General features: G+C 38.5%; 1 protein-coding gene across 2 annotated transcripts; it reads left to right on the plus strand.

Moving 5' to 3' along the window:
• Positions 1-6: 6 nt before the first annotated feature.
• On the plus strand, positions 7-20,174 carry pde6c (phosphodiesterase 6C, cGMP-specific, cone, alpha prime). Of its 2 annotated transcripts, XM_088001110.1 has the most exons (22): positions 7-212; positions 6,239-6,924; positions 8,931-9,083; positions 9,744-9,833; positions 9,960-10,100; positions 10,189-10,263; positions 10,364-10,428; positions 10,625-10,691; positions 11,381-11,428; positions 11,552-11,701; positions 11,797-11,940; positions 12,241-12,306; positions 12,710-12,865; positions 14,265-14,372; positions 14,485-14,766; positions 14,847-14,947; positions 15,275-15,382; positions 15,546-15,609; positions 15,842-15,916; positions 16,145-16,228; positions 17,189-17,342; positions 17,431-20,174. In XM_088001110.1, exons 2-22 carry the CDS (start codon positions 6,457-6,459, stop codon positions 17,481-17,483), a joined length of 2,652 nt encoding a protein of 883 aa, XP_087857236.1. In that variant the 5' UTR covers positions 7-212; positions 6,239-6,456; the 3' UTR covers positions 17,484-20,174. The 2 variants fall into 2 exon arrangements, with proteins under 2 accessions (XP_087857236.1, XP_014838506.2); XM_014983020.2 differs by lacking the exon at positions 7-212 and having other exon boundaries at positions 6,015-6,924.
• The last annotated feature ends 3,076 nt before the right edge of the window (positions 20,175-23,250 follow it).

Below are 23,250 nucleotides of genomic sequence, written 5' to 3' on the forward strand. Positions count from 1 at the left end.
ACCCCTGCTCTCCCCACACAGTCAGTCAGCAGCGCTACATTGGACAAACATTTGCATAACTCCTTCCACTGGTCCAATTGATTTGCGTGTTCTGCACATTTGATTGACCGCTCCTGCGTCGGCCCTTGATGAACAATTTTCTCCTTGATCCTCTGAGAAGTTTTCAGTCTTGGTCTAAAGTACAAAAAGGAAGTGCACATCTGAAACATTTGGTAAGTTTACAAACTTTTGGTAAGGCTTGTACATAGAGCATCACCACAGATCAAGTTAGGGATGTTTATCCGCTGTCGTAAATTCTCAGAAAAACCAGAAATCTGAGTGAAACACACACTTGTATAGAATAAGCATTTTGTTTATATTTGTCAAAGAGACTTTCCTAAGTTGATGAATGCCTCATCAGCATAATTACATCAGCTGCTGCTTTATCTCCAGGCACTCTGTTTGTATGAAACAACGTCGGAGTCCACTCAGGATATGTTCCCCTCTACAAATGTATTTGAGGGTCAAAACAGATGATAACGCAAAATAAAATCCAGTATAACTAGTAATTGTTGCATCTTCTGGGACGTCTGACAGTCAAGTTATTAAACAATATCGCAAAATATAAAATCTGTCATCCCAAAATGAAAATAGACAAAGTATGACACAACAAGAAACACTATGAAACATGGCAACACACCTAAAAAACTCCTAGACGTAGGAGAAGATTAATTAGAAAGGTCTCATACGTTCCTACTGTAACTCTGGAGGAGCTGCAGAGATCCACAGCTCAGGTGTTGGGAACCTGTTGACAACACAACTATCGGTCATTCAATACAGGAGTCACAATATTGTTACATTAAAGGGGGGGAAAAAGCACAGGTACAACAAACCATGAGATGAACAAAGCAAGAGACCCAAAGCTTAAATTGTAGAAAGAGGTGATTTTACAAACTATCGAATCAGAGGGATAAACGTGGCTTACAAGCTTTTCTTGTTCAAAAGATTTTTGAAATCATGCTTTTATTCCACTTCCCAAGTCACTCTATGTTGTGTGGATCTATCACAAGCATTCTACATGACAAAATCTGGAAACGAAAAACAGCCAAGAGGTGTGAATACCACAATACAATTACGGTCTCCTCTCTGCGATCCATGTTTGTTTTTCAGCGTGTCCTCGTTGGCAGACCTGTTATAAACCGAGGCTGTTATTTTGCAGAGTTCATATAACCACACCTCTGAGGCCTAAGAGGGGCACAGTGGAGCCAAACATCTGTAGCTTACATAACCAGAGCTCAGGCCAGGATAAAAGGAGGGAAAACAGCACTCGCTCTCCTACACATAAATATTAGCAGCTGGAATCTGACCAGGGGCAGGCGCAGCATTTCACAATCCTGAAAACTGGCAAAGGGCTGAGATGCATTTCCCTGCCAAGCTTGTGTGTTTACGTTTCACATTTTGAGGAGTTTTTTTTTGGCAACAAGAGACAAGTTCTTGTTTTTAATGGGGTGTAAGATATGACTAACTCAAGACCCCTATAAAGTTTGGGATTCAATAAAACACCTCGTGGCTTATTGAACCATTTCCAGCTGAACTTTAAAGCTTTGGCAAGAGCAGGAGCAGTTATCTGCTAAAGTGAAAACTTAGCAGTTGGTAAACGGGCCTTGTGCTGCATAACTAAAGTCTATTTTAGAATGTTAGCCGTTTCTCCAAAAGAGCTTAATGTACTGGTCATGTACAAATTTAACATGCTCAGCTGCCAATGGGTCGGGCACTAGATTTGATAAACAATTTCCATTATCCGACTGGAAGTAGCCATTGAGGATGTAATGTAAATACCAACATAACTCGTTGGTATTTAAATGCCTCACAAAAATCCCTCACACCATTACACTGCCAGCAGCCTCTGCTGTTGATTCAAGCCGGACCAGATCAAAATTCACAGCATAAATGTTTCAGCTGAAATAAATACTAATCTGATCAGGCAAAGTTTCTCCCATCAGTTGGCTAATTTTGGTGCGTGTGTATGAACTCTGACCTTGGTTTTCTTTCCTTGGCTAACAGGAATGACTGTAGCCCATCTGCTTCAAGGTTCAACAGCTTGTGCGTTCAGAGATAGCATTCTTTGTACCTGCACTATCGGATTGAGTGTTCCCTTTCCACCATCTTGAACCGGCGTGCACATCCTTTTCTGATGTGTGACATCAGAAAAGGCCATTTCTGCCCACAGAAAATGTTGCTTTTAAACCAGCTTTTGTAAACCTGGGAGATGGTTGTGCATGAAAATCTTAGAAGTTCCACAGCTTCTGAAATAGCTATGTTTAAAGTCACCTAAAGTCTCCATAGTTCCTGTTCTGATGCTGGGTTTGAATATCAGCAAGTCATTTTAACCCTGCTTTTATGTGTTAATGCACTGAACTGTCAAGATATAAGCCATATATTTGTGTTGACAAGAAAGTAACCTAACAGAGCACCATTACCTAAATTTGATTGCTAAAATGATTTCAAAACGTATGGCGTAAAGTATAATTTCAAGATAGATTTCTTCGATTCAGTTCAGTTTTATCCATATAATCTTTTTTTTTTTAAAGAAAATACAACTTTGTGTCTTTTTCAAACCATGTAGAACTCAGTTAATATCAGATCAAGTCAAATTTTATGCAACTCAACTTGATCCAGTTTAACAGAGTTCATTCACATTCAATATGATTTTATTTACAAAGGGGAAAAACAGTTCCACAGAAAAACGCTGAGTTACTCTGAGAGGTCAGAGGGCAGCACTTTGGAAAAAAAACAAAAAAAAAACCAGGAAGGGCGACCATCTGCTTTGGCTATTGAGGGGGAGAGAAGAGAGATACAAACAAATACAGGAAACTAGGCCAAAGATACAAGCTCAGTAAAAAAAAGAAAAAAAAACATTGTTAAAGCCAGGAATAAAGGAAAACACATACATGAAAAAAACAGATAGATAAATACATAAGCTAAACTTTTAGTAGCCATTTTTTTAGATAGCTAGAATAGTCTGAAACCATCTAAAGCTTAAAGTCTCACTGTTACAGATAGATTTAAAGATTACAGTAAAACTATACTGTACTGTGAAAAAGAAAATATTTGTCCCATAAATCGATTACTTTAGTTTTTGCTTTATTTTTTTATGTGACAGTCAAACAGATTGTGAAGAAAGTAATTTCCCTTAAGCCTAATAACAGGTTGTACCACCATTACAAACAACACAAGTCATCCAGTGTTTGCAAGAACTAAAGAGAAGTCTCTATTTCGCTGTGAAGGTTTTCTTTGCAGGATTTTTTTTTTTTGCAGAATTGTTTTAATTATGTAACATTAGTGAGGTTTATTTAATATGAATGTGTTTTGAATCATTTGCCTGCTGCAGAACCAAATGCATTAGTCAATGGTTTCAAAACGACATTTCGACATCCTCCTTCAGGATTTCCTGCCGGAAAGCAGAACTCATGATTCCATCTGCTGTGGGAACTTATCCAGGTCCTGAAGGAGGAAAGCATACACCTCTCATAAAGTTCCAATTCTTTTCTCCTGAGTCCAAAGATTATTTTCCCCAAAGTCATGGGGATCATCAAAATGTTTCTCCCCAAATGTTAAAAAGATCATTAGATTACTTTAACATCATAAGAACTTCAAAATTTAAATGTATGACACAAAAGTTGAGTTATATATTTGTTTAAAAAAAGAGATTTGGAAAAAAAAACAAACACTATGGTCAACAGTACAAACTGATGACTGCAATACAGCAGCAGTGTAATTCAATTTTAGATTTTAGCTTAAAAAGTGAAGCTGTGTAGAGATATTTTATTTAATTATAGATAAATGATCAGATTACTAAAATTATCTTAATACTGCACAGAATCAGTCTTTGGTTGAAAAAAGCATATATATATATATATATATATATATATATATATATATATATATATATGTGTGTGTGTGTGTGTGTGTGTGTGTGTGTTTTTCCCACACTTAAGCACCAACCAGTTTTCCTCATTGTGAGTCTACCTTCACTTGTTTCCACAATGGCCACACAGTGACACCTTTCACATTTCTCCCTTGATAAGATTGTCTTAATCCTCACAGCAACATCGATTAAAGAACTTCTTTTCTCGCCAGATTCCAGCAGCTAAACCAACAGTGAGCTCAGCTAATAGCGATCAGCCATCTTCGTTTACGGCCTCGCTCTCAGACTCCCACATCTCTGCAAATTGGCTGGTTTGCAGTCCCAGGACTGATACCTCCATGATGGTTTCATTAGCACTAGAGTAGACTGCTTTCACATTGAGAGCATTATCTGGCCTGCCGTTGAGGCCGCGCATGCGATTGGTGCTGCGGACAGGACCCTATTTAGATACTTGCTCCACTGTAGCAAAACAAGGACAGAACATTAGCAGGAGCTAATGGAGGATTGGCTCCCAGGAGGGGTTATGTGAGGCTAGCAAAGCTCCTGGCTCTTGATTGCTCAGGTTGTTTAAACAATCTGCTCTGACTCCGATTAAGTCAGGAAATTGAATGGTTATAACTTAATAAGTAAGGCTGCATGCTAATACTATTTGACGTGTAATTATTTACTTATTTACTAGAAGGAGGTTACATTAAAGCCTATTATTTTTCCAATTTACTCACAACTAAAAATCTGTTGTTTGTTGTATATTGTTTACATTTGATATTTTATGGTATACTGATTTTTTTAGCTTCAAAATCATATCTTTAACACAGGACAAAGTGATTTTAAAATTATTTATTTAAATAAATAAATAAATATTGAACAATATGGAGACCACAACATTTGAATTCATATACTACATCTTATTAATTTATGGATGTATTCATACAATAGGAAATAGTTCCTCGAGCATTTTATCCAAGCAGGGGCATTTAACCCTGTATTCTCTCCTGTTCCTCTGCTAAGCAGTTGGTGGAGACACATGGAGAAAACAACATGCAGGGCTGAAGTTGGATCTTCTTCACTGAAAAGCATTAAATCGACAGTTTATTTTGTGGCCACAGAAGTTTTCTTGGGCAACAACGACATTATGCAAACTTTCTAGTTGTTCCAATGTCATTGATGATTTTTGAATTTTATCACATTATCATTTTAGATTAATGATTTTTTGGTTAGGTTTTATGTAAAAGATCCACACATGACTTTAGATTTTATTTATTCATTATTATTATTATTTTTTTACATTTGTTTGAATCCTCTAAGTCAGTACTTTCTGAATAAGTAAAGCTCAGATTTGATACATCAATATTTACTTTTTGCCAGAGATTCTCAATTCAATTTATGTCTGGACTTGGACTGGGACATTATGGCACATACTCTTTGGTCAAAACTATTTCTGCTGTAGCTCTTCTTGTCACTTTCCTGTTAAGACCAGATTGTTGGAGTATACGACTAACAGTTTCCCTTTAAAGAAACAAACATTGGATTTTTGTGTTTAACGCTCTATTTGCCCAGCCTGTCAGAGTTGGTGACTGGTCAGTTATTGATGTATTTGCAGTGGTGTTAAACTCTTTCCATTTGAACAGTGCTTCATGAGTTTTTCAAAGCCTGGACTGTAGATTTATAAACAAACTATTTTTGTGTTCCTTAGCCTATTTGTTTTCTGATGCTCTTTAAGAAGCATTAACAGATTTGTTTTTTCGCATTATTTCCGCAAAAAAATTAAATCATAATCCTGTTTTGCTTCCCTCCCATTTCATATTTAAGCACTGCTTTCTGTTTGGTCTTTCATTAAATCCCCATAAAATCAACCATAATGTGCAGTTGCAACCTGGCAAACCATGAAAAGGTTTTATGGATTGGTGTCTTCTTCATAGTAAAAGGTAAAAAGGTGTGGGGACCTCCTGGCCCGTAATCCCCTCTGCTATAACAGGATGCTTAAGCTTCCTCGAGGAGAAAGCTATTTGTTGGACAATAACATTCTACCCTTAACATGGACTTGAATTCTAACCTAAATCCCATGTCTGCAGCATGTTATTTTTTTTCTCTGCTCACTCCGTCTATCTTTTCTCAACATGTCAGAGTGGTGTTGATAGCAATCTGTCCGGTTGTAGCTCAGGTGTTCAGCTCAGGCATCTTACCTGCCAACATCTCACTCTCCCTCATGGGCTTGGTAGGATTGGCCCACGTGAAATGATCAGCGTTGGGATTTGCAGGTTAAGGATGCTTAAAGCAGGGGTTTTAACGTCCTGACGTCACGTTAATTAGTGGCCAATTTGATCCTTTCAGCCTCTAAGCTGCACTCTCCCCTGTACTGTCTGCCGGTGGATACGGGATGCGTCCACGGAGGAGGATGCACGTCCGTTCAACGGGACGCTGTTAGACCCATTCAAACAGCAAGCTTGTGTCTCAGCTTTCACCGTTTCTTTTCAAGTGATGCTTTGGTAAAAAAAAAAAAAAAAAGAGAGAGAGAGATCACACTAAGAAGACACATCAAGTACAAAAAAATGGCAGATAAGGACAGCGTGGAGAAATACTTGGAGAACAACCCGCAGTTCGCCAAAGAGTACTTCGACAAGAAGTTGCGTGCCGAGGCCCTGAGCGCCGCATTCTCCGAGCCTCTCGACATCAAGGACACGGCCTCGTTTAAGGATGTTAACTCGGTGCAGGAGGCCGCCATCATCTTCGAGCTGCTCCAGGAGCTCCAGAAGCAGACGGTCATCGAGAAGAACCTCCACAAGGTGCTGCAGAGAACCGCTCTCATCTTGCAGGCCGACAGGGTCAGCTACTACATCTGCCGCTCCAGAAACGGAATCCCCGAGCTCGCAACCTGCCTCTTCGACGTGACCCCGACCTCCAAGTACGAGGCCAACCTGGTGAACCCGCAGAGTGAGATCGTGATCCCCACTGACATGGGGATAGTGGGCCACACAGCCACGTCCAAGAAGCCCCAAAACGTTCCGGACATTACCAAGGTGAGATGGTGCCAGGAGTTAGCTTTGGAGAGCTCTCAGAATGCATGAAGATTTAGACAAAATCTGCACAGTTACAATAATTTAACTGTTTCATGGCATTAATTTAAAAAAAAAATAATACCAAAGAAGATATCTAATTTCTGTCAGGCTTTGAAAAATTATAGTGCAATTTTTCCACAATAAAAAAAAAAGACAAAACAATAATAATAAAACTAACTTTAAAAAATGTTTTATGCAGAAATAGTTTTCAGCGTCTTTCTTTTCTTGAGCTATGTGTTCATAAAACCACATTTATAATGATTACATTATAATTATATAGCTAATGTATTATGCTGTTGCAGTCATAACCACAAAAAACAAAAAAAAAACATGCATTTTGAACTTTTATGAAGCCAAAAATGTTTCTGCAGGAGTAGAGATCAACACCTCTGTTAAAAAAGGAGCTGGTTGTTCAGGTGATGACCTAATCGAAGAACTATTTGTACTTGCATAGGAAATCACCGGATACAGATACTTTATGTGTGGGAGTACTTAAACAGACTCCCACACATAAAGAAGTGTTGCTTTGAGAAAAAAAAAATTGCTATTATCTTTTAATCTTTCCCAAAAACTGCATGTACTCTAAGTAGCTAAGCCTGAATCACATTTGTCTACATTCTCCGTATGTTTTTTCCAGCCTGTCTATAGATAATTTTAGCCTCGCTTACATAAGAAGATTCCTGGGATCTCGCTTTGAAAGTCAGTTAAAGAATTATGCAGTAAACTGAAGCCAAGTCCAGAGCTGGTCCAAGATTGTACGTGGCCTAAATCAGACCTGATCTGGGCCCCCACCACCAGTTGGACCCGTCACCTACCAACCACACAGCACCTGCTTTTAAACATCCAGAATTTTGCATCCCCAGTCCCAAAATTTTGGGGCATAATAGTTAGCCAAAAGTTAATAACGGACCTAAATACAGAATGTGTCTTGTTTAAGCCTTAAAATATATATTTCATGCTATTTATTAAGCAAGTAGCAGAAAATAAATCGTAAAGTGTAGGTTATTTCTCTAAGTTTGGCCTGGTACTTGTATTTACAGTGCAGCATTTCAACAAAAGCTAAAAAATGTTTTATAAATAATAATAACTAGAAAAAGGGGACAATTTATGTAGTTGGGCTTACAAACATACTTTGAAAACAATATATTAACCAAAATTTACAAGTATTCTGTTTCATAATAAATGTAATTTTAAATCACTTAAGCATGAAAGGTCAAACAATCTAACAAAATCCTTGGGCTGCAAATAAACTTTGTATTGTTTAAATTGCTGCTTAATTTTCTCTTAAGTAATTATTACAAATAAATGTCACCCCCAATTCTTTAGCTTTTTTTTCTTTATTATTCTTTCTGTTAGTTTTATTTTATTACTTTATCTACTGTTTTTATTTTCTATATTAATTGACTTATTTATTTTATGATTTATCAACTTATTTATTCATTCAAATCATTTCTATTGCCCTGTTTAGGACAATAACTTATTTGTTAGTCTGAAATTCTTAATCTGGATTTATAAACACGAATTACTTTAATCTATATTTTGTTTATTTATTTTTTTTAATATAGTATGTAGGATTTGACACACCACAAGCCAAAGGTTAGAATTTTGCAGTTTGGAAGAAATATGCATAAACAAACTTAGTAGGTAATTTCATCTTATAACTCAATTTTGTCATAAATACATTTTAAAGCATCATAATTGATGCTTTGATATTTTTTATTGCCAAAAAGCAGGAAATTTTTAACCACATTTCTGTGGTTAAAAATGTTTCATTCACCAGATTTCTTCATTCTTGGTTACAGAGAGTATTATTCTAGATTATTACCGTACATTTGGTAGGTTTTGAACTGCACAAAAAACAAAGTGAAAGTGTGACTGTTGATGCTGCTTGGAAATAGCTTTTTCATTTTTGATGTGTCTGAACATAATTCAAGCTTTTCCCTTACCCTCTGCCCCACTAAATCCAGAATCCAAAGTTCTGCGACTTTGTGGACAAACAAACTGGATACAAGACGAAGTGCGTAATGTCCTACCCCATGATGGCTGACAAAGACTGCCTTGGAGTCATCATGGTGCTTAACAAAATAGGAGCTGACGCGTTCACGCCAGAGGATGAGAAGGTAAGACCATTACATCCATGCTTATCCTGGCTGAGAAAGGTGGAATGCTGCTGCAGGTCCTTCTGACCCCGAGTGCTTTGAATTCTAGATGCTCATGAATTTTAAACCGTACAAAACATCCTTCTCTTTCTGTAACATGCATTTCATTGTCATTATTGGGGTCTGGCTGATAGTTAAAAACTGTATTCAAGTTCAGTAAAATGTTAAAGTGAATGAAAATGAGTTGTGTGATTATGTGGCACAGAAAGCACTCTCATTATCCTGGAAGGAGCCGATCAGACCAGACAGGTTTGGTGTGCGTGCTTTTAAGCATTCAGTCGGAGAAAAAAAAAAGCTTTTTACTTTCTGCAGGATGGACTACATATTTCACAAACAAAACAAAAAACAAAACATCTCAGCCAGATTAAATGGCTCAGATGGGAACAATGTTGTTTGCTTGACCAGTTCTGGTGAATCCTCAGTTGAATTATTGATAAGTTATTTCCTTTAGAATACGTTGATTCGTTTAAAAATATAGATTGGTAGCATTTTAGAAAAACCAAGAACTACAAAGTGTTTTAGATGAGTATTTGCTTGCCTGAGGTATCTTTTTTATTATTATTCCAAGTGTCTTAAATCTTTATCTGTGTTTAAATATCTGTCATCTGTTTTGGTCCACAGCTTTTCCATAAGTACATGACTTTTGCTCAAGTCATTTGTCTGCAGTATCACACAGCCTACATGTTCAACGTAGAGTCCAGGAGGAGTCAGGTAAACAACTCCTGCAACATACTTCATGGAAACTTGAATAAGTTTACTAGATCTGTCCGGAATGCAGCTTCTATGGTGTTAAAAATCACATGAACAGCATATTTTGGGGGCTATTTTTGGCTCCAGGTGCTGCTCTGGTCTGCCAGCAAAGTTTTTGAAGAGTTGACAGACATCGAGAGGCAGTTCCACAAAGCTCTCTACACTGTGAGGATCTATCTGCAGGCTGAGCGTTACTCAGTGGGGCTGTTGGACATGACCAAAGAAAAGGTTGGTGCAGAGAACACTGCTTCTTTAAAATTTATTTGATTGATTTGCTGGATCATCTACAGTCTTTTTTCTGCGTTTCCTTCTGCAGGAATTTTACGACGAGTGGCCTGTGAAACTAGGAGACGTGGAACCCTATAAAGGACCAAAAACACCAGACGGCAGGGTGACAAATTCCTATTTTTTCTTATAAAACATTTAAACTGTGTAGTTGTTTTGCTTAAAAGTGATGGCTAATTTCTAAAGGTTTTCCTCTTTTCTTGCAGGAAATCAACTTTTATAAGATCATTGACTACCTCCTTGAAGCCAAAGAAGAAATTAAAGTCATACCGTGAGCAGCCACATCCAACATAAAGCTTTGAATATTTCATTTTCTAAAAGTGACATAATTCCTTCTCCTCGTCTCCGTTATCCGTTTTTTGCAAAATTGCCGCGGATCCTTGTTTCACCTTGTTTGTCACACTTCCAGTTTCTAAGCTGAAAATGTGAAAGTTTGGTGGTTTTAACAGGTTTCTTTTTTTTTCCAGAGGTCCACCTGCAGATCACTGGGCTCTGGTCAGCGGACTGCCGAGCTACGTGGCAGAGAACGGCTTTGTAAGTCAGTTTGATCAAAACAAACAAAGAAAACTTGACATGCTACACTTAAGAACTGATTGTCACAGCTGTCTACATTTGCTGTAAAAAAAGAAAAAGCTATTCAAAATGTTGTTTGGGCATTGTTTTTAATTTCTTAGTTTTTGAAATATATTCATAATTGTATATCAATGATTTCCCTTCCAATACTGTGAACATTCCTAATAACCAAACATATAAATTTGTGTGACAAAGTCAGACATCCTTTGAACATTTATATTTGAAATGGGCTGATTGCTCAAACGTCCCACAGCTGAAAACTGAGGAGTGGAAGAAACATTGAGACACTGATTTCAGTGACAGGAACATGTGTACAAGTTGCGATTAGCAGCATTAAGTGATAGGACGCCTTGACTTCTCCGTCAGTTTGGAATCACAGCTCTGTTGATACCTTTTATTTTTGATTAAGACAAAAACAAAGAAAAACCATCAATAGCTCAACATTTCTTTTGAAAGAACTGAATATCTATGTAGGTCTCTGAATTTTTGAATGATTGCATAAAAACTATTTCAAGTCAAGTCAAATGTATTCGTATGGCATGTTTCAGCAGGAAGGCAATTTGATGTGTTTGATGACAAACTTAGATACTAACTGTTTCACTACATACAAGAACCAGCTGCAATAAGTGTTTCCATCTTGTTGCCTACAGATTTGCAACATGATGAATGTTGCTGCAGATGACTACTTCACTTTCCAGGTACGCAAGGCCAAACCGAACAAAGGATGCTTCGCTCCTTTGTCTATTTCGCAGAACTCTCTCGCAGATTTCTGGTAAAGAGGACAAAAGTCTCGGTTTTACTGTAATCTCTGCGCTTCACAGAAAGAGGCAGTGGACGAGTCGGGATTCGTCATCAAGAACGTCCTGTCACTGCCCATCGTCAACAAGAAGGAGGAGATTGTGGGCGTCGCCACCTTCTTCAACAGGAAGGACGGCAAACCGTTTGACGAGTATGACGAGCAGATCACCGAGGTAAGGATTCAGCGTAAGCTTTCGCCATCGGTTTTCTCTCGTTTGAGCGCCGTCCTTATCCTTTTCTCTTTGCTCTCTTGCTGTGCTTGAACTAGGCCCTGACACAGTTCCTGGGGTGGTCGGTGTTGAACTGTGACACCTACGACAGGCTGAACCGCATGGAGTGGAGGAAAGACATTGCCCAGGAGATGCTCATGTACCAAACCAAATGCACCTCGGACGAGATGCAGTCCATTCTGGTCTGTATCAACGTGGTTTTCTTTGACATTTAGCAGTTGCCGCAGTAATTTATAGGAAAGCTCTGAGAATAGCTTTAAAAAAAACAAAACAATTTCGCATCAGAAGCTTTAAAGGACTATAAAAAGGTCAGGGTTATTATACGTCCGCCTGGCAACTAACATAAAAAAAAAAAGACACAAGGGCTTAAACATGGCTTTGAGCATTTTCATCAAGTGAGTAAGGAGAGAACTGTGCTTTAAAGGTCTGTTAATCGACACGGCATGTTGATAAATGTCATGTGAAATGTTTTTCATAACCAGAACACCAAGGAGAAGTTTGATGCTGAGCCTGAAGACTGTGACCAGAAGGAGATGTACAAATTACTGGTATGTGTCGTTTTATCACAAGATATTACAGTGGAAACCAAACGTTTATAGACAAATTACCATTTTTTTCCTTCTCGTCTGACTTTAATCAGATTAAATATTTGCTATTTTCTATTTGTTAAATCCTATAATAATGAGATTTTTATTGTCAGAAGGTTAAATTAACCTTCAAACAATTTGGTGAAGTCAATGCAATAATCTCTTGGCTTTAAAAGTCAAGAGATTATTGCAGTGATGATTCAATGCATTAAATTGTCAACATTACAAGAAGTAAGAGGAATGAAAAAAAAAAACTGTGTGCTTTATACAGTGTATAAAAATATTACTTCTTTTTTTTGTATTTCCATCAAAATCAAATCCGACTTTCCCTAATGAAGTATCGGTTTTGTGTGTTTCCGTTCAGAGGGCAAACTGCCCACCTGCCGACAACGTGGACGGAGAGAATCTGTACAACTTCGGCTTCAGCGACTTCCCCGTCACGGAGCATGGCCTCATTAAAGCCGGCATCCGCATGTTCTTTGAGCTCGGGGTTGTCGAAAAGTTTAAAGTTCCCGCAGAAGTGAGTCACCCAGTCTGACACTTGTTTTTTATTATTATTATTTTATTTTCACGACCAAGCCGCTCTAACAAGGTGCTTAGAGCTGCTTTTCAGAGAAGGAATATTTCCTTCTGAAATACTGTTCTGTGTGAAAATGTCTCGTTACTTTTCCCAACACTTCTGAATTTTGATTATGTCCTTTATTTGTTGAGATCTCTACGAGATAATCATCGTTGATGTTTCCTTGTGTAAATATTTTATTATACTAAATGACTATAGTAGGGATATTTTTTGAAAAAAATCCCAAAACAAAACAACAAGGCAATTGTTGCAGTAGAGATATACATAACTAAGTTAAATGGTGGTTTATCAAGTATAACAAGATAATATGAGCTGGCTTGTTAGTTGGGCTATCTGCTGCGATAACCACCCTTCACTTAAATGTTTAAGAGAGATGTTGCTAATGCCTCAGCAGCTATCATTCTAACATGTTACTGTAATGAGAGTGATGGGTTTCCCGTCCTCAGTTCCTTTACTGCACGACTTTTCTTCTCTCTGCCTCCTTCGTGTCAGATTACTATCACATGAAGACCAGTAGTGATGAAAATAAACTTTAAAAAGTCTAGAAAAACAGAAGACATAAAAACACAAATAAGATATTTGACAGAATGATTGCTAAGTTTACTTGTTTATCTGTTTTTATTAAACTTGAGGGGGGGTGCGGGGTCAGCACTAAAGCAGCAGCCTCTGTTTGTGTTTCCTCAAGAGCGTAAATCCTTACCTCAACTCTGAGATTTCTAAAAGGCCGCCAACATTTCAGAATCCAGGATAACCTACACCAGACAGATGTAGAAATCTCAAAAGGATTAAACAAAGCTACTTTGCTGTACTCCTCACAGCCTTCCCATCATCTGCTTGCTCTCTCTTGCTCTTTGGCAGCCGGAATGAACCACAGAAATGTCACGAAATGCCGTAGAAAGCAGTTTATTCCCCAAATAGATTCTTAGATCTCTGCGTCTCTGATTTTCCTTTTAAACACCCCACTGATAACGATATTTGGCAACTTTGAGGTTTCTTCCCTCAGTAATGACTCCTAAACCGAAGAGGGTGGTTGTCACCATATTATGTTTTCATGTGAATATAAATGGTTTGATGTCGACCAAAATCTGATTTCATGGTGCTGCTCTACTTTGAGCTGTAGAACAGTATGACGAAAAACGTTAGCGATATCTAAGCCACAGCTTTAAACGTTTAACCCGTGCCTACCTTACTGTAAACCTTTAAAAAAGAAAACAGAAAGAAACTAAAGCAGGAGAAGATCTACCTTCTAGGAGAATTTTGACTTCCTTTGTTTTGACTCTAAAGTAAGTTTGAACCTTGGATGGCGCTCATTAGATCATTAAACCTCTTGTTTTCTCAGACTCTGACCAGGTGGATGTACACTGTGAGAAAGGGTTACCGTGCCATTACATACCACAACTGGAGGCATGGCTTCAATGTAGGCCACACCATGTTCTGCCTACTGCAGGTGATGCCGTTTGTATTTCGCTATAAATCTCTTCACATTCCTGAGGCTCTATTTCTGATCCACACACACACACACACACACACACACACACACACATATTCTTGATTTGCAGACAGGGAAGCTGAGGAAGTACTACTCGGATCTAGATGCCTTCGCCATGGTGGCTGCGGCTTTCTGCCACGATATCGACCACAGGGGAACCAATAACCTCTACCAGACAAAGCAAGTTAACAAAAAACCTTTTATTATCATGACCAAAGTTGAACAGTTTTCTCATGATAGCTGGTTTTTTTTCCTAATCCATAGGAGTGCATCTCCTCTGGCCAAACTTCACGGCTCCTCCATTATGGAGAGACACCATTTGGAATACAGCAAGACGCTCATGGGAGAGGAGGTGAATGCAAAGTGAAAAATACTGACTAAAATTGTTCTTGGTGTCGTCATAAACTTAGACTGACCTGTCATCCACTGCAGAGTTTGAACATCTTCTGCAACCTGCAGAAGCGTCAGTTTGAGACCGTGCAGCACCTGTTTGATGTTTGCATTATTGCCACTGATCTGGCCCTTTACTTCAAGTAGGTTATTTACGAAAGTACAAAAGTACTTTTTTATATATCAGAATTGCTTTTATTCATGCAATGTTATGGTGTTTATGGCCATTTCTTTCTTTCTGCAAAAAAACAACATTTTATTTAATTCTATAGTTATTTTTAATTACTTAGATAATCAAATAAAATTTTTTACTTTATCTTCTTCATTTTCTTTCATTGTTTCTACTTATTGCTTTTGCTAGAATTAAGATACATAATCACCCTTCAACATTGTATAAGGAAGGATGCCTCATATGGTATATTCATGATAATTATTATTATTTTTAATGTCCTCTGTTTGTCTGCTTGCAGGAAGAGAACCATGTTCCAAAACATTGTGAATGCCACAGAACCAATGGGAGATGAAAAGGAGGCCATTGCCTACATTTCCAACAACCCCATCAGGAAGGAAATTATCATGTATGCAACTTTTTTTTATGGCAGCAAAAACAAAAAACAAAAAAAGAGCTTCTACCTGTTCCAACCGTGAAAAGCCTTCTGACACAGCGGGCCGCTAAAAATCATATTCATCACAGCCAGGATGTCGCCTTGCTTTGACTGACTGTCTGTTTCTCACCTTCAGGGCCATGATGATGACAGGCTGTGACTTGTCAGCCATCACCAAACCCTGGGAGGTGCAGAGCAAGGTGAGCCTTGAAGTGAAGTTTGCTAGCAAATAATAATTAGCTTTTTTTTTTCTGCTATCATGCCTTTTTTTATTTTATTTTTTTTTAGGCTACTTGAGTTGGAAGGTCAGAAATAAACTGCTTATTTAATTGATGGAGGGAGGCTGAAAATGGCCCTGAAAAGGCTGCTTTTTAGAGTCAGATGTCTTCATTTCACATGCAGCCGTTTTCATTTCGCTCGTTGTCTTTGCAGGTGGCTCTGATGGTTGCAGCTGAATTCTGGGAACAGGGCGATTTGGAAAGATCCGTTTTGGACCAGCAGCCAATTGTAAGTTCAGCACAACTCCGGTGCCTTCCAGGCTTCCCTTTCCATTACTTTTATAGCGCTCATTTGTTTTTTTCTCACATGGAAACTTCCTTCTTTCCTTCTTTTTCTCTTTCTTTCTTTCTTTCTTTCTTTCTTTCTTTCTTTCTTTCTTTCTTTCTTTCTTTCTTTCTTTCTTTCTTTCTTTCTTTCTTTCTTTCTTTCTTTCTTTCTTTCTCTTTCATCTCTTAGCCCATGATGGACAGAAACTGTGCAGAACAGCTACCCAAGATGCAATGTGGTTTCATCGACTTTGTGTGCTCATTTGTGTACAAGGTAAGCCGTTTCTCATACTCCACTGATCCTCCGCTTCTCTTAAGAAACACTGCAGAAAGATGAAACTATAAAGATAGATGTTATGACTCAAAAGTAAATTGATTTGCGGCAGAGTGTGTTTGCTTGAATCTAAATCCATTCATAGTGATAAGGCTTTAAGATTTTCTCTGCAGCTATTTTGCAATTTATGTCAGCAGTTTTCGAAAGTTAGTGTCTGATTCTTGAGTTTAAACATTTTCTAATAATCACAGTAAGCATATATGTAGCTCAAGCAGTCTCAAAAAAACCTTTCTGTATGATAAAAACAAGTGGCATCGAGTTCAATAATTTCTCATTCAGAGGTATATATTCTTCTGACATTTTTTCAAATTACAACCAGACGTAAGGTGATAACTGTAAAGTAGAATGAAAACTGTAGTATTTAAAATTTGTACAAATATAAACCTGAGAAACATAATGTAACATTTCTAGTATCAAAACGACTATTTAAGGTATTAAATCAGGTGTCTGGTGTCTTTTGAAACTTATGCTTTTACTTACAATCCCTATAAAATACAACATGGTCTGCGGCTGTGAAATAATTTGTGTTATTTTTTTAAGATGCCGTAAACCACCTATCAATCAAAATGTTCTATATGACTGAAGGTAGCCAGTGAGTTCAATAATTTCTCATTCAGGGCTATTATTAGCTTCAGAGAGATGTTTTTAAGCTTTCATCTCTCCGAGCCGGCGTGAAAAGATGCAGGCTGTGAACTTGTGGAGCACAATAGCGAGCTCCTTTTCAGCCCAGCCCGATATTGTGATGAGCACTGGCGCAGCGTGGGGCCCGCTGTCCCCGTGGACCGCAACACTTACACCTGATCGCTGCCGTGCGAGAAGCGTTCGGCCTTTGAAGATGCTCTCTAAAGAGGGCCCCGAGACAAGAATAACCCTTGTCTGTTGCTCTTTGTGTTTGCCCAGGAGTTCTCCAGGTTCCACAAAGAGATCACACCCATGTTCGACGGTCTGAACAACAACAGGGCACACTGGAACGAGCTGGCTGAGGTGTACAATGCAAAGATGAAGGCCATCGAGGATGAAAAGAAGAAGCTGGAAGAGGAGGAAGCCAAGAAAGGTATAAAAGTTAAACAAGGGTTGCATCGTAGTAGTTTGAGACCAAGAAGTAAAACATTTTAATCTGTTTTTTTTTGTTTTTCGTTTAGCTGGTGGTGGTGGTGGTGAGGGAGGGAAGTCAAAGACCTGCACCGTCTGTTAGGCTCCTCCGGTTCATGGATCTGGACTCAAATGGACTGATTAGGACTGATGCGCACGTCTCTAGTCTTAAAGTCATCCTCAAACTTTTGGAGTTCGTCCTCCGCTACATAAGCTAGCTTCTCTCTGGTCCCTCTGCGGATGCGGCACCCCGGTTTTGCTCCAGTCGTTTCCAGGTAGTCCAGACTAGTTAGCGCCGATCTGGATTGCATGAACTGGTCTCCAAGGAGGGAGGAAGAACTGGAGCCGGAAGTAACAGTGGGACTCTGCACAGAGAAGGTCTTTTTGGGAAGGAATGTGTGAAACTTCTTCCTCCATTTGTTTTGAGCAGCGACCAAAAACATGCAAACTCACTATGTAATTCTATGTAAGATTTTATTTTTTTTTTTGGCATGCTTGAAATCACGTTGCGATAAATTTAGCTGCTCCCCTCGCTGAGATTCAAATCTTTTAATGTAGGCAGTTAAATAGGTCATTGTTGAGCTATGCCAAAGCAGTAGCATTCAGTGTCCCTTTGGCAATCATAAGCACAATGTATAATCATACTTTAAGCTGCACAATGCACATGGCTGCTGCAGTTTTAGCAGCCAAACCACAGCGAGGGTGAGGGCCAACTGGGAGGATAAAGACTTTTCAAATGTAGTGATGGGGACACGTTAAAAGGCGCTTATAAAGAAATATGAATTTATTCCCTTCAGCACATAAAGAGCATCTGATGGCTCTGTTCATGCCGTAAAGGCGACAGGCACAGGGAGCAACGGCGCCAAAACAATTAGGAAAGACAGTGTCTTTCCTGTAAAGGGACTAATGAGTCGTTTGAACGTATATGCTATTCATCTATACATTTTATTTATTTATTTTTCTAGATTATGGGTATTTTGTACATCAACTGTCTTCAACTTGAGATGAGCTTTGATAGAGGCTGTTCCTGAAATGATGAGCAGCTGTGTTGTAATGCAAAGCGTACAGTTTGTCTTGCAAAAATATTCACACTTCTGGCTGATTTTTAGCTTGTTTTGTCACTTTATAGCCAAAAACACAAATGTGTTTGCTGGGGATTTTAAGACAGAAACCAACTCAAAGCGGTGTGCTTGATTGTAAAAAGGAAGAACTATAATATGAGTAAAATTCAGAGTGTGCAGGACGCAGGTATTTTGGGGTTTGTCTATACCAACTTTAGGTTTCTAGAAACTTTGTCCAGTCTTATTTGCAAAACAGCTCAACGTCGGTACGACTGGACGGAGAACATCTGCAAACATTAATCTGTCTACTGGAAGGCGAACCCCTTCAAAAGTCTTGTGTTTTGCAGCCGGTTTTCTTCCCAGATTGCCATGTGTTTAGCGTCCGCCATCTTCCTGTCAGCTCCGACCAGCTTTGCTGTCTCTGGTACAGAAAACCCCACAGCATGCTGCTCCCACCACCGTGTATCACAGTGGGGATGTTGGGGTTCAGAATGTTGTGGTGTTGGCCTTTTGATGGAATCTCTCACATAAACTTCAGCTCATAACTCCTCCAGTGTTACAGAAGGCCTATAAATAACTTGTATATGGATCATTTTTACTACTTAAGTGATTTCTGAAGGCAGTTGATGAAACTGGATTTTATTTAGGGGTATGAAAGTAAGTCTTTGGCTGTAATGTGACAAAATGTGATGGGTGTGAATTCTTCTCCAAGTTACTGTATGCCTTTGAGAACTTTAAGATCACTTGTAAACTGATTGTTTTATTTCAAACTTATTCCATGCTGAAGCTCATCTGTTCTCATGCTTTCACCTGTATACACTTTGATACATAGATGGGACTTTCGTATTGTACGAACCTGATTATGAGAGATGCATGAAAAGCTGCAAGCGCAACCCCTGCTCCTTCAAGAGTCAAACAGATCAACAGTTCTGCTTCTCCTTTAAGAAGCTTTAACAGGATTTGATTGCCAGCCAGTGTTTGAGATCCACACAGCTTTGGACTTTAAATACCCGTCTTACACAGGAGCTTTATCGTATCCATGTGGAAACGGCCTTTGCTTGTAAAGACCCAAACTATCGGTCCATTGATTGTGTGACTGTTGGGGGCAAAGTTTTCCACTTCCCTCCCGGACCAACTTTGTGTAAATCAATACGTTTCTTTGTAAACCAGCCGACCTGGTCAGGCGCCTGAGGTCACAGTGCAACGTCAGCACACCTCCTGTTCCACGAGGTAAAAAGCGAGCAGTGGCTCTTGGCGTTCTGTTACGCAACGTCATCTCCTCTAATCAAAGAGGCATCAATCAGGGGCATTTAATCCCATCAGCGCAGCTTTGTGTCTACTTGGAAACTCCTTGTTTGCTGCCCGAGGTGAAGTGAAGAGCTGTTATAATTACTGGAGCCTGAGAGCTTTGATGATTCCGCCGTGAATTTACAGCGCTGACTGTAAATTCACTTTGGTGCAAACATTTTATAAGAATGCTCCAGTTCCGTCTAAAAGGGATAAAAGTCTTCCCTGCTTTTTTTTCTTTGAATGTTTTGAGAGATGTGAAAAAAAAGCATTGCATGCATCTTTGTACTTATCCTAAGAATTGTCATTACGACGCTAGAGTTCTGTCTTTGAATGTGTAAAATGACATCAAATGTATGTACAAGTCATGAAATGTAATATCTGTAAGTAAATGTAGGAAGGAGGTTTAAAAAAATAAAGAGTAACTCATTTCTCATTATGAAAAATGGCTCTGGCACAAAGGTGAAGCGTTATCTGGAGTCGTGCAGGCACCGACTCGAGCGTCCTCCCTCCCCCGCCGGGTTTAGCAGGGGCTGCGGTGGCGCTCCTTCTTAGTCATATATCGTGCAGGATCTTAAAGTCTCCAAAGGAGGATGAGCCTCTGGGGGGGAAAGAGGATCAGTGGATTGATTCTGATCCCTGTCTGATTCACTGCTGCTGCTGCTTGGGTCTGTTTTCAGCATATTCTGCATGCAGGAAGCTCGAAATTTTGTGCTGCTTTGTCATCTTTTAACAAGGTTTATGAACTGCAAAATATTTTTGCCTTTAAAATGAAGGATGCCTCTTAGGCATAATCTCACAAGATGGAAGAAGCTTAAAAGGTTTCATTTTACAGGATCTTCGTCTGACTGTTTAATCAACGTGACAGTTTGCTCCCCAATTTAGGCAAGAGTGAGATTTCCTTTTACTGACTGCAGCCTGTATTTACACAACTCTGTCAAAAGAACATTTTTCTCTGCTTAAATTTGGATGAAGGAGCTAGACATAGGAATAAGATACAGTTTGATCATTTTGAGCGAAAATATCACAAACTACACTGTATTATAGTATTAACAAAAGGATTTTAAGCCAAAGTATTGTTGTTGCATGCTGGCAATAGTTTTAACAGGGTTACCTGAAAGGGCTTTTATCGACATCGCCTTTTGAATGTGTCAAGGCTTTTAGCTTACACTTGTATCTACTAACATAAGTAGAGGAATACATGTGGGATGACAGTACTTTAGAAAATAATGATGCCAAAGTCTCCAGCTTGATTTTAAGTTCATAAGGTAAACAAATATGTTTAGTGAGGTGACATAAGCTAGGAAAAATGTCTGAGTAGCTCGAAGACCTTACAAACAGGCACTCTATGGAGGGATTTAAAAGCTCTCCCTGGTAAGCTATGGCTGCCTGTAATTTACCCGAAAGGCAGATGACAGATGGGACAAAAAATGTATTTGAGAACATTAAAATTCTGTCAGACTAAGCAGATGTTGTCCTTTTTGCTCCTTTTCTGACCAGCATTGTTTCCCTTATGTTCCCTAGTATGTACCAGCCACTTACCGGAAATATTTGTCACTTTTCTCAACAATTTCAACTCATGTTTTGGTTTAATGACTCTATAGTTCTGTACTTATCAAAATTTGATTCCAAGCGATGTGACAGGTAGTGTTTTGTTTGACCCCAGAAAGTGATTTCAAGCCAAGGCTACACATGTAATGAGAGTTAAACTATCAATATTAAATCAGACAACACACTCACTCCTTTGGCTCAGACACAAAAGCAAAAAAAGATGCAACAATTTAAGCCATGCAGAAGGATATCAGCTGGTGATTAGATCATAAAGATACAGAAAATGCAGTAATGGAAACAATTTTCTTAATTTTTTTTTCTACTGTCAATCAGCTGACATTTTTTTCAGTCCATTCTCTGGTTTTTTACGAGAGATTTTCAGACAGCACCAGTACATACCCTATATTTCCCGTTTTAGTGGGCTTGACGCAAATAGTTGTTTTAAAATTCATTTTCACATGCTTTTGATGTATTAATGTTTCATAACCTAAATATTCTGTCTCTGAAATAAGTCTATATGCACAACTTAAAAAGAATGATGGAACATGCTCCTTTAATTTTTACCCCTTTACTGGTATCCTTTCTAAGTATAAGACTAGCCTTCTAGCCCCATGATTGACAGTGCAAAGCAACAAGTGGGGGAAGGGCATGCGCCGTATCATTCTCCGTACTTTAAACCAACATGAGTCCCTGTTTGAAAAGCAAGGCAGAAAGGGAAAAGAAGATAGGCAGCATCAAAGGGGTAAAGTAATTGTATTTATTTAAGATATGGCGCTTAATCTTCTAACAGCCCCATGTAGCTGCCTTTTCTGTGAGCTGACCACTTCAGTATGCCCTTGGACTGAGGGATGCTTGGAGCTAATCCGCAGCCTATTTGTTGACTGAAGTAAACAGAAAGCTTAACTTTTTCTGGGATTTTCTATGTACTTATTTCTCTGATGTTTATATTCTTTACAAAAATGTTCCATTGTTAGATTTTTTTTTTTTTTTCTGGTGAACAGTTAAAAGACAACAAGCTTCCAATGACTTTCTCATTTCTGATCATTAAGAAAAGCTCTGCTTTTGGTTGTCATCTGTTCCATATTAAGTTTATTAGCTCTCATGACTTGCTTGCAAAGTCACAAATGAATTTGATCTTTTTGATTTATGTTTGCAAGTATCTGACAGTAAATTTTGAGGGAGCAGGATTTAATTTTTTTTTTTCCTTATTATTTTATGAAGCTCCTGCTGCACTGGAAAACATTGAGTCAAGAAAATAAATCCTGCTATAGTTCTTTTGAAGCCTCGATTTGCCTTTTTAGCAATTCCTTGTGTTGTCCTTTTAGAAACTTTTCTTGGTTTTTAAATCTCAACTTGTCTCCTGACGTTCCTTTCAGTGTCATCTATAATAACGCTACATACGGGGAAAACAGCTCCATGAAAACCTGCCTTTATCGTATTGCTGTTCCCCTGTGTTATGCATGTCAAGTATTTAATCTGTGCAGTGCTAGTAAGCTGCTTAAATGAGCCCATCATTTCTGATTTCAAGCCTCTGTTTATAATTGCAGATACAAGTGAAAAGCTTCAAACCCGAGTGTCATCACAATACATTCAGATTTTAGCGACACGTTCTCTAATAGTCGTATAATCCTGTTTCTAATAGATGAAGATCTCAACGGGAAGTCCATTAAAAGTTTGGCCAATAAAACACTTCATAACACACCTGAAAGTAGCTGCCAGATTGTTTTAAATCATCTGGCAGCGGTGCCTCATTTTAAAATGCATTTTGTAGTTTTTATGAGCTAGAGGGCATCCAGGAGAGTCATTTAAGGTCACTTATCAAACATGTGTTACGCCACTGGAAAGACCAGAGTCTAAATAAAACATGGCCTTTTATGACAACATAAGACTAAAGTGATCTGAAGTCTGTTTATAGTCTTAATCCACTCAAGCTTTTTAATTTCAATGTTTTAATTAAATAAGTTACAATGA

Source organism: Poecilia mexicana, unplaced genomic scaffold (assembly GCF_051168715.1).
Source record: "Poecilia mexicana isolate PSO_F unplaced genomic scaffold, ASM5116871v1 scaffold_19, whole genome shotgun sequence".
Lineage (NCBI taxonomy): Eukaryota > Metazoa > Chordata > Actinopteri > Cyprinodontiformes > Poeciliidae > Poecilia > Poecilia mexicana.